The 16,537-nt window shown below is 34.1% G+C and overlaps 1 protein-coding gene across 2 annotated transcripts in view; it reads left to right on the top strand.

Annotated features, from left to right (window-relative positions):
* ZEB1 (zinc finger E-box binding homeobox 1) overlaps positions 1 to 16,537 on the top strand; it is a 200,938-nt gene that overhangs the window by 162,704 nt on the left and 21,697 nt on the right. Inside the window, exons 3-4 of one of the 2 annotated variants that reach the window (XM_049624773.1) lie at positions 7,593 to 7,655; positions 14,866 to 15,027. In XM_049624773.1, coding sequence (XP_049480730.1) covers positions 7,593 to 7,655; positions 14,866 to 15,027 — 225 coding nt within the window. The remainder of the gene's footprint in view (positions 1 to 7,592; positions 7,656 to 14,865; positions 15,028 to 16,537) is intronic. The other variant, XM_049624774.1, reaches the window with a different exon arrangement.

Below are 16,537 nucleotides of genomic sequence, written 5' to 3' on the forward strand. Positions count from 1 at the left end.
CGGGGTGGGTGATGGGTATTGAGGAGGGCACCTTTTGGAATGAGCACTGGGTGTTGTATGGAAACCAATTTGACAGTAAATTTCATATATTAAAAAAAATAAAATAAAATAAAATAAAATAAAATAAAATAAAATAAAATGGTAAAAATCCAAAAAAAATAAAATAAAAAAATAAAAAAAATAAAAAAAAATAAAAAAAATTGACATTTTGACATTCTTATATTGAGATCCATAGCAATTTAATCTTTCACTTTTAAAAAATAAAAAGAATAAGCTCTTCTTTAAGAGTCAAAATGTTGTAATGTTTACTCCTTGAACTCAGAGTATTCCCTTACTATCTTTTGAATATCTTCTAGCTCTATAACGATACTCCCTTTTCATTCCTGTTATTAGTAGTTTGTGGCTTCCCTCTATTTGTCACTCATACTAATGGTTTATCCATTTTATTGATCTTTTCAAAGAACTAGCTTTCTTTTTCATTGTTTTTCTCTATTTTTTTTTTTTTTTGTCTTTAATTTTTTTGATTTCTGCTCTTTATTCCTTCACTCTGCTTGCTCTGGACTTACTTTGCTCCTTTTTCCATTTTTTAACACAGAAGTTTAGAATTTTGATTTGAGAACTTTTTTATAAGCATTTAATACTATAAATTGCCCCTTAAGCACTGCTTTACATACATCCCACAAATTGTGATGTGTTGTTTTTCATTTTCTGTTTGAGTTATGGATTCTTTAGAAACACGGTACTCAGTTCTCACAGTATTTGGAGATTTTCTCATCTTTCTGCTATTAATAGCTATTGAATTTATTTTGGTCAGAGAACATACTTTGTATGATTTTATTTTTTTTAAGTTTGTTTTGTTATACGATCTTAAATATGGTCAGTTTTCATGAGTGTTTTATGTGCATTTAAAAAGAATGTGTAGGGACACCTGGGTGGTTCAGTTAGTTAAGCATCCAGCTCTTGACTTTGGCTCAGGTCATGATCTCATCATTTGTGAGTTCAAGCCCCATATGGAGATCTGCGCTGATAGTGCAAAGCCTGCTTGGGATTCTCTCTCTCCTCATTGCCCTTCTCTCTGTCTCAAAATAAATAAACTTTAAAAAATAATAAAAGTCAAAAAAATAAATTAAATAAATAAATAAATAAATAAATAAATAAATAAATAAAATGTGTAGTCCTCTATTGTTGGATGCAATGTTATACAAATATGAGTTTGTGTATATCCTTGTGATTTTCTGTCAACTTGTCCTGTCAGTTAATGTGAGAGGGGCATTGAATTCTCCCACTGTACACATGCATTTTTCTTCTCTACTTCTGTTCTGTTGGTTACATATTTTGAAGCTCAGTTGTTAGATGCATACTCTTTTATAGATTGTTATGGCTTCTTGGTGAATTGACCCTCTTACTATATAATGTTTCTCTATATTTCTGGTAATTTTCTTAGCTCTAGAGTCTACTTTGTCTGATATAAAATAGTTACTCTAGCTTTCTTTTGATTAGTCTTTACATAGTATATCTTTTTCCTTTTTACTTTTTTACTTTTAACCTATCTATAACATTGTGTTTGAAATAAAGCCCTATAAATGGGGCTTGGTTTTTTTTAAATCTCTTCTAACAATCTATATCCCCTTATATTGCTTCATTTAGACCATTTACATGTAATGTAAGTTTTGATGGTTGGATATAGGTTTACGATTGTATTATTTGCTTTGTGTTTGTTCCCTCTTGTCCTTCTGTTTCTCCTTTCGTGCCTTATTTTGGATCATTTGAATATGTTTTAGTATTGTATTTTCATTTGTTTATTTCATTTTTACTATATCTTTTTGTATAGAATTTTTAGTAGTTGCTCTGTAGATGAGAATTTACATACTTTTCACAGTTTACTTAGAATAAGTATTTCACCACTTCAAGTAAAATGTACAAACTTTACGTCCATATGGGTCCTATTACCTTCTCTCCTTTATATTGTAGTTGTCATATATACTACATCATTTCTTTTGTTCTCTTTCATTCATGACATTTCAAATTTTTCTCTAATATCATTTACCCTTCTTTCTGAAGGTCTTCCTTAGCAGTTCTTTTATATCAGGTTTGCCGGCTGTGCACTCTATTCACTTTCCTACATCAGAGAATATCTTTATTTTACCTTTGTTTCAAAAGTATATGTTCCCTGGATACAGAATTTTGGGTTGACAGGTTTTTATCATTTAGCACTTTTTAAAAAAATGTTCTTTTTCCTTATGAAGCCCTTTATTTCTAATGATAAATCTGCCTTCTTTTAAATTATTGTTCCCATATAATTATATATCATTTTCTCTGTCTCTTTTCAGAATTTTTTTTATCTTTAGTTTTCAGAGTTTGATTAATGGTCTAGGCTTGGATTTGGGGGGCTTTATCCTATTTGAAATTCAGTTAACTTTTTTAATCTATTGGTGTGTTTTTTATTAAATTTGGAAAGTTTTTGGTTGCTACTTCGTGATATATTTTTTTTCACACCATACTCTTTTTTTTCTCCTTCTGGAACTCCAATGACCAAATGTTAGATGTTTCATTATTGTCCCACACATCTCTGGGACTCATTTTTTTTTTAATGTTTTCACTTTGTTGTCCAAATTGGGTAATTTCCATTTATGTACCATCAAATTCACTGATCTTTCCTCTTTCACCCCCATTTTGCTGTAGAGTCCATCTGGTGATTTTTGTAAAGAAATTTGTTACTGTATTTTTAGTTCTAAAATTTCCTTTGGGTTCTTATTTATATCTTCTGTTTGCTAATAAGAATTTGCCTAGACTTTTTGTCTTTCCATTATTTTCAAGTGTTCATCCTTAGCTCTTGGAGTACTTTCATAGTAGCTGATTAAAGTCTTTGATATTTTCAACATCTGTGTCTTTTCAGTATTGCTATCTTAGAATTTGAGATTTTCCTGGTTCTTCATATGCCAGGTAATTTTGGATTGTATCCTAGACATTTTGAATATCATCTTATGAGACTCTTGGTCTTCTTTAAATCCTGTGGAGAATTTTGATATTTTCGGTTTAGCAGGCAACTTATCCAGTTGTATCAGGCTATAAGTTCCAAACAATTTTCTATGGGTTCCAATATCAATTCGGTTTTCAAAGCATTTACAATGCTTTTTGGATCTGTGTGCCATACAGTGGCTATTCTGGGACATGACTAACGGTCTTATCCTTACTTTAGTTCTCAAAGCCTATGGTCAGATCCACACATGGGAAGTTCACAAGCAGCTTTATATGGTTATTTTCCTGTACTGCTCCATTTCTATGATCTCCCGGTACTTTCAGTTCCCTGAGACTTCCCTTTCTAGTTCTTTATCCAAAATTCTGGGACTTCTTGGCCATATTTTGCCACATACTCCCCACTATGCCTGCAGGAAGAAGGGCTGCAAGAAGTTAGGGAGAAAGAACTTGATGGAAGTTTGTACCATCCTCTTGGAGCCACAGCTCCTCTGGACAAAAAGTTTCCCCTTCTTTGGAGTTTTAGGTACCTTTACATTCTTGCCACCATCATGATCTCCACTGCTACCTTGGGATGATATAGGGGCTGGGACACAAGAGAATCCAGGGGAAAAAATGGTTTTCCCCTTCTTTGAGTCCTTTCCTACTCCTTGAGCCTAAACTAGAGAGCTTTCCATAGAGTTTTTTCTGCTATGCCCCAGTGTCTACTTCTAGGTTTAGGCTGCCTTGAATCCAAGCCAGGGAGTAGGAAAGTGATTAAATAGTATTTTGAATTCTTGTCATGTCTTCTTCCCCAGTCTTCTTGGTATGATTTACCTTTTAGAGTCTTCAAATAACTCCTCCATGCATTCTCCCCAGGTTTTTTTCAGCTGTATTCAATGGGACACGCAGGGTGGTTTGTGTTTATTTCATCTTAACCAAATTTGACCTTAGCTATATATATTTCTTTACTTTTGTTTAAGTTAACAGGTATTCATGGAGGCTGTGAATTACATTTATTGTGACTTTGATGGACAGTTATACCAAAAATATATGCATATATGTAGAAACTAGAGGATACATGTATGAAAGAAAAGTGAAGCTGTCTGGAAATACTCGGAAAAACCACACAGTAAAAAAAATCATTTCTGATTAAAGTTTAAACACTTTATGTTTAACTTCAGGAATCTATTGGCGTTTACTTCACAGCACTGTCAGGGAAGACTTACAGAATGAGAGAAATGTGAACTTACCTTTAAAGAATCAGATTAGTAAAAGTTTTTCAGATGGAATAGATAACAGCATTCTAGGCAGAGGGGTCAGTCTGAGAAAAGGCAGGTATAAATGTGCATGGCATGTGTGGATGCGCGTTATAGAGGAAGAAATGAAAGCAGGAAAGGAAAATCTGGTTCAGTTACCTGCTTCTTGTGCCATATTAGAAATTGCTATAAAATCTTCTCACAAACACATTTGAAATGGTTAGGAACACATTGGTATGAATTCAAAATGAAAGTTTTAGAATTTTGTACATGTGCTTAATAATCAGTCCTGTACTTTGAACTGGTCTATCCTGCCATTGACATTAAGTCTTCTGGATTTTTGGTTAACATGAATTGCATTTGCTATCCTTGCTTTTACTTACTAGGAATTACATCTTATGGCAAAATAAATATGTCCTATCTCTCTAAATTTGTGCTATCTGCCATTGACTTATTTTTCAGTTAAACTTTTTTTACTGTTTTTTAATATTTATTTTGAGAGAGAGAGAGCGAGAGAGAGAATCCTAAGCAGACTCCATGCTGTCAACACAGAGCCCAATGCAGAGCTTGATCTCATAAACCATAAGATCATGACCTGAGCTGAAATCAAGAGTCAGACGCCCAACTAACTGAGCCACCCAGGCATCCTAAACTTCTAATTTTAAGATAATGATAGATCTGCAAATAATTCACAGATAGTTGTAGATTCACAAATAATTCACAGATCCTATATGCCCTTTACTCCTTTTTCTCCCAATGGTAACATCTTGTAAAACTGTAGTACTGTATCACAACCAGAATATTGACATTGATATGGACAAGATACAGAACAATTCCATAGAGCTCCCTCATTGCCTTTTATACACCCGCCTTCCCCTACCCTCTGCCCCAACCCTAACCTCTCACAACCACAAATTTCTTCTCCATTTTTATAATTTTGTTATTTCAAGAATGTTACATAAATAGAATCATACAGCATGTAATCTTTTGGATTGGCTTTTTGACTTTCCATAATTTCTTGAGAGATTGATCTAAGTTGCTGCATGTATCAGTAAATTGTCCCTTTTGTTGCTGAGAATTATTTCATGACCTATTTTTCAGCTATCTTTTGCCATTATTTGAAAAAACAAAGTCTTGTTACTCAGGAATTTTTCCTCATTTGTGTATTTGCTTTGGAATTTGGGCTAAAGCAAAAGCCTTAGGAGTATTCCAGTTTACTTTTCTAAATTGTATTTTGGTTCATCAGTCACAATGTGTTGACATTAGTAAGTCTTACAGGAGAGAAAATCTTGTGCACAAGGAGATTCTACTACTTTACTACCCTTATCTTTTCTAAACTACAAGTAAGATCAGAACACATGAGGAAGATGCTTGAACAATATTTAGCTGTTCCCAGTACACCCTCACGCTAGTCCATGGATGAAGCAGGAAGGAGCTCGTTCCTAGCAGCCCTCTGTAGTGAAAGAAGTGTGTTCACACTGCAGACCAGCAGTAGGATATTTTCTCTTTTCATTAGGCAATATGATCCTAGTTCAAAATTCCAGCCCCAATAATGGGGGAAAGAATGGAGACTTCCAGTTTTTAAATCGCAGTAAATTGTGGGGGACCAGATTCTGAAGTATGTTAAATGTTCCTAAGGAGCCTTGATTTTATCCCAAGCAGAAATGAAAGAATGAAGAAGTGAATAAATCATTTACTTGAATTGCAGACATGTTTTTAATTAGCTATAATAACTATAAGTAGAAAAATTAGTAATGTCCAAAATATCATTTTAACTTTTCATATCATCGTCATCTCCTGTCTTAGTAAATAATAACTGTGGTTTGATTTTCATTTGAGGAGAAATAAAGGGCACATATAAATCTACAATAAAAAACTATATTACTATCATATAGTGATACAATTGTCATACTGTTTATTATTTTAATTTAAGTACACGCTTCAGAGAGAGAAGAAAAAAAGATGTTAGAGATTTGCAAACACTGGTGTTTATCCTACTGCATTATAAACACTTTAGCAAAGGTTTTTAAATTGTCATTTTGCTGATGGCAAGTATAAAATGAAGATACAAGTTAATTGGAAGTTAATCTCATTATTACCTACCGTAGACAGTGTTTTTTATGCCGCTCTGAAGAGGTTTATGCATATTTTAACCATTTTTCACATAGCGATCATCTTTAAGTACTAATATAAAAGTTAATGAGTAAAGAAAATCTGCTGAATAAATCTATCTGATAAGCCAAGGCACTTACAGAAATACATGCTTTATGTGCGCTAAGATTTTTCTTGATTAGTGTTCCATTTCTCAATTCAATTACCAAACTTAGGGGAAGTCTAAATCAAGAGTTTTGACTGGCATATTCAATGGGATTTGATTGGGGTGCAGATAAGTACATGATGTGATGTTTTAGCATGCCTTTATTAGTATTCTGATCATAATTATGTGTACTCTGCTACCACTTTTTTTAAAAGCAATTTTTAACTCCATCATGTCTTCTATATATGCACGTTCTTAATAAACTATTAGAATCAATACAATGTACATGAATATACAAAAATGTACTTTCTGCTTTTCAAAATAATATGCATATTTACTCTGATCTTATTCTGTATAGAATACTACAGTCAGCTCACTATAAGCCTAGGTGGCAAAGGGAGATAAAGTAACATCTGAAAATGTTTACCAGTACTGTGATTATGATTTACCAGAGGTTAGAACAATGAATAGAGTGGCAGAGAAAGTACAGCGCCCTAGGTGTTGACTCTGGACACAGTAAAGTTTCGTACAGTCTTCTCTCTAGTTGGCTGGGACTCTGGTTATACAGTGTAGCAGAAAGTGCGTTCTGCAGCCATTCAGACCTGAATTAAAATTCCACCTCTACCATCTAATAGCAGTGTGTCCTTGGGCAAGTTATTTAACCTCTTCAAGCCTCAAGTTTCAGTTGTCTTTTTTTTTAACTTATAAAATAGGTAGTTATGAAGGTTAAAAGAAATTAGTTTATAAAGCATCTAGCACAGTGCCTAAAACAGAAATCTGTGCTTTGCAGAAGAAACAAAAAAAGGAACCCCACTACCTACAGGTAGAACTCCTCTCCCAAAGAAACCCTAAAATCCCAGTGTGCTTATAATACTAATGTATATATAATTCCTGGGTTGTATGTAAACATTCACTAATTTTGCTCTTTAATGTACCTTTGTGAGTGTGGTAAAACGGCCTGCTTAATTTCTTTTAAAAAGTTTACTTTTCAAGGACACATTACTTCTAAAAGGGAAAAAATCCAAATTGAATATAATCTAAAAGTTACTTTTCAGATTTCTAGATGTTAAAAATGTTTGTGACGCATGGATCTATTTTAATCTTTTGTACTTTGATTTTAGCAGGAAAGGAAGGACAAGAAATCCTGGGGCCTGAAGCTCAGGCAGATGAAGCGGGATGTGCAGGTACTCTCTTGTCATTTTCTTTCATACTGCAGCCTTTGAACAAAGTCTTTTGTGTCACTGGTTTTTGCATTTGTGAGTCGTGAATTTAGTCTGTTTCCTCCTCTTTCATCTTGACCTCCTTCAGTGTTTAAGTACCCAGGCATATAGGGCACTATATGTAGCATATTTTTCCATCCAAAAAATTAGTGTTTAAATGATGATTTGAACACATATCAAAAATTTTACCAAAGCTATAGAAACACAGATTTAACTATTTTGAGTTTCATTATTAGTTACCAGGATCTGCATTGAGTTGCCCACAAGACAGAAAGCAGAAGGGAGAAGAATAAGCAAATGTCATGAGTTATCTATAAACCGGATGAGAATCATGAATATTGATGAGTTGAGTGAAAATGTGTCACAGAAAACAAAAGAATCAAAATTTTTTTCTTGTAACTTCTGTGATTGAAAAAGGTCAAGATGAAGTTAAATTATAGTAAACAAGGAAATTTGCTTCTAGATGACTAAAAATACATATACCCTGAGACTTAAGCCTATTCCTCTGTAATGGATTCAAATCAGATTTAAAAAGCAAAAGAGTAGGGGTGCCTGGGTGGTTCAGTCAGTTAAGCGTCTGACTTCAGCTCAGGTCATGATCTCACAGTTTGCAAGTTCAGGCCCCGTGTTGGGCTCTGTGCTGTCAGCTCAGAGCCTGGAGCCTGCTTCGGATTCTGTGTCTCCCCTCCCTCTCTGTCCCTTCCCCACCTTCTCTCTCTCTCCCTCTCTCTCTCTCTCTCTCTCTCTCTCTCTCAGAAGTAAACATTTTAAAAATTTTTTTAAAAGAAAATGCTATCTTAAAAAAATACTGTACTTAAAAGTAGTATAATTGTATTTTGTATATTCCACCCTAAGTTAGAAATTTCTATCATATAATTTTAAATAAATTTTGCATGTTCTTTTTTTTGGTTTAACAATTCTAGTTTTGCAGTGCATTTTAGTAATATTCCATAGAGCCCTATAAATTATCTTCCATTATGTAAAATGAGTGTATTTCATAATAATATGTCAAAAATAGATTTTCATCTATAATATAAACGAGCACTGCCGTACTTGGCAGTTCTGTAAAACCAAGAGTAAATCTTTGTGCTGTTATTAAAGATGCATTCCAAATTAATTAAATAATACTGGAGTATGTGATGATTTACAGTACTTGCTGCCTAAGATTTTATATTCTGCCTTTAACTTGGTTGTGTTTAACTTGCATGAATAATGTATTCAATATGTATGTCATCAAGTATTTGTCATGCTAACGTACACATTATATAAAATATTTAAACTAGATATGTGTTTTTAGTAAATAGTATTAATGAACACAAAAGAATGCTGTTTATTACTCCTTTACTGAATGTTAAATGACTTCTATTACCAGAGTTAAGGGCATCTTTCCCCCTTTTAGGCAAAATGCTATCAAAACAAACATTCACAATTCCGAGTGTCAGTATTTCACCTCACACTTTGCTCTTCACTACAAAAATAAATGAATTTTTTCAGTTGGAACTACTGAGTAATATATAAATTCCCTTAGTCCCCCTCCCCCTCTCTGCAAAGTCACATCTGGAAGTTAAGGTAACCTTGTACTAACTTAAATTATTGCTGAAATGTACGGTCCCTCCACCCAGAGGAAGGTGATCCCTGCAGCTTTATTTCCCTGGAACGTGGGGAGTTAGGAGCAAGCAAACATTTAATAAAGCCCTGAAAAGTGTAGTTGTAAGGAAAGAAGGGTAAAAATTAGACATCTGAGACTTTTGAGCACTTAAACTTTAAAGTTCTGTTTTGCCTTTGCTTTTGTTACTTCCTTGACTTCTAGGGAATAATGTGCTGACAAAGTAAACAAAAACATTGTACAGAGGTCATCATCATTAGTTCAGAACTTTGTCAGATCCTTTCTTCAGCTGACTTCCTTTTGCAATTCATGAAGTTAAGAGAACTGAAGTCTCAGTTTAGTATTCAGAGAGTGAAAAATTCACCCAAAACCTCCTTTGTTCCTTCTGAGCATCCCTTTTTTGTTTATATAGTTAATAGTTTTGCCAAGTTTGAAAAAAATGGAAGATAGGAAGAAGCCGAAGGATACTTTATTCCAATGGAAATTATTGATAGCTAAATAAAAATGTTTAATCTTTATATTAAATGTTTGCCCCTCTCTCCTTGCTCTAATTCATGATTATAATCACGAATTCTACACTGTAATTCTACACTTTGGCAAATGGTTATATGGTCATATGGTCCTATGATCCAAAGTAATTCCATACTTTGACAGTCAGCTCTGAGTTTTGTCATATCTAAATACAGCCAAATTATCATTATGTTTCTATATATTTACTCATCTCTCTACTATTTAAATCTGTAAGTTTATCAGTATTAAGACTAGAAATTTTGCTTTCAAACTGAGCTTTTTACAATGTGCACTTCCCAACGCTTAATAAATTTGTGTGTAAAACTGCAAAATTTCTGGTTTCAGCTTGAAATTGTTTTGGTTAGATGCAGGTTCACGGAGACCACATAGTTTAGTTGGAAAGACCAGAATTTGATACCACATCCCTAATACCAAATATTTGATCTAATGGTAACACTTTTTTACTATGTATCTAAGTTTTCTGATCCTAGTTATTTTCATTGGGAAAACTTTTAGTTGAGAAATTATAACGCTAACCTTACAGGACTGCTTTTAGAAAAATAGCTAACAATACATAGCACTTAACATGTGCAGATACAGTACTAAACACATACTATATTAATTTAATTCTCACGACCACCCTAAGAGGTACTATTATTGTCTCCCAAATTTTGTATCATGTAGATTGATTATATACTGTCTCACATATTTCTTAATGTACATTTAAATTTTTTTAATTTTAAGTATAAGTAGTTACAATCTAATTTCTGGAATATTAAGAAAATTTTTAATATCACTCTTCTATGTAAAATCCAAACAATTTAATACCTGCTAATCATTCAATTTTTAAAAATATGAGTAAGCTCTTCGTTAAGACTCAGAAATTTTATAGTGTTTACTCATGATATAGAATTTGATGTTAATGTAGTATGTATTTCCTATTTGAAGTTATTTTTGATCAGTTGTCATTTCTTTATAAGAAAAACATGCATATAACTTGAAATTTAAGTTTCTTTTTAATTTCTAGGGATAAGACTCTTAAAAAAATTTTTTAGCATATGGATTTATCATATAATTATCAGTACTACACAGTTGACCACAGCATAAATACATTAGAAACTCTAATAAATAATTATTAAAGAAAAATGTACTGGAAATGAAATTAAAGGAGCCGAAGTATTCTTTGATGAGTTCATTTATCAACGGTTTAATGTTACTTATTTCCAGAGGAAAAAATGTTCAGCATTAATTCTTTTTCTATGGTTTGTTTAGCACTCAATAACCTTATTCTCGTAAATAAAGGGGTGCAGTACATTTTTGTGATAACTGATTTACTTGATTCTTTATACATCTTTAGAGTTATGTGCAAAGAGTTATGGTTACATACCAATAAAGTATTTTTAGTGTGGTTAACTGACAATTCTATTAAATGCTCCTTCAATTCTGTTGAAAGCAAAAATTCAAAGCTACCTAATTTGCTCAAGAATTTGTTTCCCAGTCATTAGAATCATCCACTCCCTGATTCTCTGGGACAAATACCAAAAAGGCTTTACCAACACTTACTGATCAAAGGACTGATGATATCTGTTCTTAGCTTTTGTTATTTTTCCCTCTCATTTAGAGGCACCTTGATTAATATATTCAGAAATGGTTGGGGAAATTGAATAATGTTAATTTCAGTACATTTTGCCAGTACTTTTTTGTAAAAATCCTTTTATCTTACCACATGAGGTAACAATATTTTCATCAATGCCTTAGAGCTACAAACTTAGTTCATTCAGTTTCTGGAAATTTTGTACCTAATCACCTAACTAGCAAAGCCAGTTATCACTGTTATACCAATTAGTCAGATCAGACTTTCTGTCAGGAAAAAAGTATGTTTTCACTTTCCTAATTCAAATAATTTTGCCAGTACACTATTTGAGAAATTTTATAAAATGTCTCCTATGAGGAACATATAAATTCTAAGTAATGAGAAACAGAGAAACATACAAAGTATAAACATATCTTTTAAAAATAGATTATTCACTAACTATAGAGAACAAACTGATGGTTACCAGAGGGGAGGTTGATGGGGGATGGGTTAAATAGGTGATGAGGATTAAGGAGTACACTTACCATGAAGAGCACTGAGTAATGTATAGAAGTGTTGAATCACCATATTGTACAGCTGAAACTAACATAACACTGTATGTTAACTAGACTGGAATTAAAATTAAAAACTTAATAATTTTCTTAAAAAAGTAGATTATTCAGTAGTGAGGTTATTTATATCTAATATAATTTCTATAAGTTATAAAAATTTTTGTCTCCAAATGAGTAGTACATTTAGAACCAGTCAGTATATAGGTAAGCTTATAACTTACTCAAGATGCAAGTTTCATGTATAAAATACAGACTGTATAATTCTGCAAAATGTATACGATTTAAAACTCATTATTCTAGCATCTAGCCTAGATGCGTGCATGCGCACACACACACGTACATAATAGGATATAGAAAAATAAACTTTGTATAAGTGAAGACTTTAATTGAAATAAATGTAATATAATTTAATAAAAATATTTTAAGCATCTTGTAACCTATATGGAATCAATAAATCACATAAAACTTAAATTTCACTCATGAGTATAATCTAGTTTAACTTGAAAACTTGCAGTTACATTGAAAAGATTCAGTGACATGGACTTGTACTGAGTTAGCTGTTCAGAAATGCTTATTTTTCCAGCTGTTGACAGAATGTAGGAAAGATTTTTAAAAATACTCTTTGCTCTGACCAGGGTTCCTGAAGAGAAGTAAATTTTTTAATAATAGAGAATTGAACAGGTGGGGTAATTAAAGGAAAACTACTCTCCATCCCTTTGGCCTTACTATTATATATTTGATTTCAGAGCTTCCTAACCAGAGCCAAAATATCCCTATTTCAGTCACTAGGCTTTACTCCCCATAGAAATCCATGTAAACAGGAAAAACTAGAAGGCCTGTGGTGGTTTTATGTTGCCTTGATTAATCAATAAAGTTTTCCCCAATCAGTATTTTGATTTTTTCCCTTTGGCAACCTGGAGGTTTTTATATTCCAAAGCAATGCACCATATTAATGTATTCAAATATGCTTTTTTCTCTTCTTCCTTTTAAGTTTAAGCAAAGGAGGGGGTGCCTGGGCAGCTCGGGTGTTTAAACATCTGACTCTTGATTTCGGCTCAGGTCATGATCTCACACAGTTCGTGAGATAGAGCCCCACATAGGGCCCCACATTGACAGTGCAGAGACTTCTTGGGATTCCCCCTCTCCCTCTCTCTCTTCCTCTTCCTTGCCCGCCCCCCTCAAAAATAAATGAATAAACATTTTTTAACAAGTTGAAGCAAAGGATACTATGAAAATGGGATAGTGGAGGGAAGAACCTTCTGGATTGTAAGAAAAAATATACACAGAAGTTGAGGATTTAGAAACAAACTCCCTTAAAACCCACAGGACCAGCTTACCTCTTAAGCCTTCACTTACCCCTGAATGTAGTAACCCAGTGCTAAATAACTGATAGCTATTGGCTGTATTAAAAAGGAGGGGAAAAAATGGTGGATCACCACGATTACTATGTCATTGGCTTTAAGGTTTTAAACAGCAGCTTCCATGAGGAGTTCAGTTGCTACCACTGTGCAGGACATGTAGCAAGACTCTTTCAACAAGTGTTAAACAAAAACATGCCCCTACCTCAGCATTTCAATTGGGCCCTATTTTAGTCTGCTGGGAAATGCCGTTTTACAAATTTAGAACTGACAGTTCAGCCTGAAGTGTATAAAGAAGTCAGCCATGAGACACCAGGGAAACCATACAACCCATTACAGTTACTACCACCATGGAGTAGACACTGTCCTCTGGAGCCAGTGGAGGAGATGGAGGAAAACCATGGCGCAGCAATCCTGCTTTAGAAATTCAGCAACACTCTGGAGTACCGTGGCAAAGTTGAAAGCATTCCATTATCTCCTGAATCTTTCTAACTGAAGAAAAAAAAATGCCTCTGCCCTAATCCCACTGCTAAACATTTATTAAGGCAGAAATAGAGAAAGAATAGCTTTGTATATACATATGAATACTAAAGGAAATAAGCAGTTTTAAGGATTTGACACTCTTTGAGTCTTGCTAAAAAATTTTCTAACTACAGATAGTTATTAACACTGTTTTCTTTTCTTTTTTTTGAATGTTTATTTTATTTTTGACAGAGAGAGACAGAGCATGAGCACGGGAGGGGCAGAGAGAGAGGGAGACACAGAATCCAAAGCAGGCTCCAGGCTCTGAGCTGTCAGCGCAGAGCCCAGCGCGGGGCTCGAACTCACAGACCGCGAGATCATGACCTGAGCCGAAGTCGGACATTCAACCGACTGAGCCACCCAGGCACCCCAATGTTTTCTAAGAAATCACATAACAGAACTGAACTTCAAAGTGGTTTATACTGAGAATGATTCAGATTTAAGCTACAACTCTAACATCCAGTAGGTTGCTAGGAGGGACTAAGGTTTGAGAGCTCAGGTTTTCTCTTCCTTTTTTCCTTGCATGATCATTGAGAAGTTAAGAATTCAGTCAGCTGTATTAGCTTTTCTGTATCTTGTTTATCAGTAAGGTGGACTAGAAGTACAACTCTAAAGGCTAAAAGGGATAGTGTGAAAATTTCAAGACTTTTATTGTAACACTTTCTAAAAGACTTCTCCATAGAGGCACCTGGGTGGCTCAGTTGGTTAAGCACCTGACTCAGTTTCAGCTCAGGTCATGATCTTGCATTCATGGGATTGAGCCCCACATCAGGCTCTGTGCTGACAGCATGGAGCCTGCTTGGGATTCATTCTCTCTCTCTCTCTCAAAATGAATAAATATTTTGAAAAACATAAAATACTTCTTAATCGAGGACAACAGAATGAGTGAGTTTTGCTTTTAATTTTTGGTAAATATTTCCTACAAATTCGAGAACAGTAATGTATTCTCTTAAAGTAAATAATTTCTGATCTAGAAGAGCTTTGTAACAACTTGGCAGTGAATTGCTTTCTATAAAGTATGCATTTCTTTTAGTAAAAGATGATGAATGTGACTCAGATGCAGAAAATGAACAAAACCATGATCCTAATGTTGAAGAATTCCTGCAACAACAAGACACTGCTGTCATTTACCCTGAGGCACCTGAAGAGGACCAGAGGCAGGGCACACCAGAAGCCAGTGGTCATGATGAAAATGGTAAATGGAGCTTCACAGTTGTTTTCGCTTTCATCTTTAAAGGATTATTTCCATAATTCTACAATGGGAACCTACTCTACTCTAGGGAACATTTTTGAAAACTAGAATTTATTGCAGGTGCCTACAGAAAATAATCTCTCTCTTTAATGTCTGGAACGTTTTTATCATAGAAGTATAGTATTAAATAAGTGGCATCTCATGTATATAGTGATAACACCACTGTAGTGAAATGCTTAGAACAGTGCCTGGTTATTGATTTCCATTCACTCACATGGCAGCAAGTTAGAGGGAGCTAGAATGACCCTTAACTGCGTCTTGATTTTTTTTTCCCACTATTCTAGCAAGCAAACCATGGGTATCTGGTTCAAAACATACTGATTTGGAGACAAATGAGGTTTTTTATCTTTGCTCTAGTCTATTCATTCTGATACAAACAGCCAGTGTATAAAAAGTAGTAAAGTGCCAGGGCACCTGGGTTGCTCAGTCGGTGAAGCATCGGACTTTGGCTCAGGTCATGATCCCATGAGCTCAAGCCCCACATTGGGCTCTCTGCTGTCTGCGTAGAGCCTGCTTTGAATCCTCTGTCCCTCTCTCCCTCTGCTCCTCTTCCCCCTTTCTTTCTTTCTCTCTCTCTCTCTCTCTCTCTCAAAAATAAATAAACATATTTTAAGTGCCAAAATGCAATACTAATTATGTTCATACTCCCCTGGAAGGAAATAAGCTGTCATTCTTCCCTTCCATCCACTAGAAACAGATGCAAATAGTGTGCAAATATTCCTATAAGAAATTTTATGTAAGATCTACACCAAAAACTAAGTTACTTGGAATGTTTAAGGATATTTAAAGTATTAAAATTCTAAATCTAGTTTGATTTGGGAAGGGTTCCCAGTTTGGAGGATAGATATAAATTAATATTTAAATAATCACCTATTTAAAAAGACTTTTTTAGAGAATTTTTAAGCTTACAACAAAAGACAGAGGTACAGATATTTCCCATACACCCCTTGCCCCTACGGTATGCATAGCTTCTCCCATTATCAACATAACTGACCAGAATGGTACAGTTTTTACCAAGGATAAACCTGCATTAACACATCATAATCACCCAAAGTCCATAGTCTACCTTAAGATTCATTCTTGGTGTACACTCTTTGGGTTTGGACAAATGTATAATGACATGTATCCATCATTGTAATACCTTTATAGAATATTTTTGGTGCCCTAAAAATCCTCCATGCTTTGCCTGTTCATCTTTCTCCACCTACCCTCACCCCTGGAAACTACTGATCTTTTTGTTTCCATAGTTTTGCCTTTTCCAGAATGTCATATAGTTGGACTTCTACATCATGCAGCTTTTTAAGTGTTTTTTTTTTCATTTAGTAATACTCATGTCAGTACATGAAAATCCATGTATTTTCATGGCTTGATAGCTCATTTATGTTTAGTGCTGAGTAACATTCCATTGTCTGGATGTACCACAGCTTATTTATCCATTCACCTACTGAAGGAC

Source organism: Panthera uncia, chromosome B4 (assembly GCF_023721935.1).
Source record: "Panthera uncia isolate 11264 chromosome B4, Puncia_PCG_1.0, whole genome shotgun sequence".
Classification (NCBI taxonomy): domain Eukaryota; kingdom Metazoa; phylum Chordata; class Mammalia; order Carnivora; family Felidae; genus Panthera; species Panthera uncia.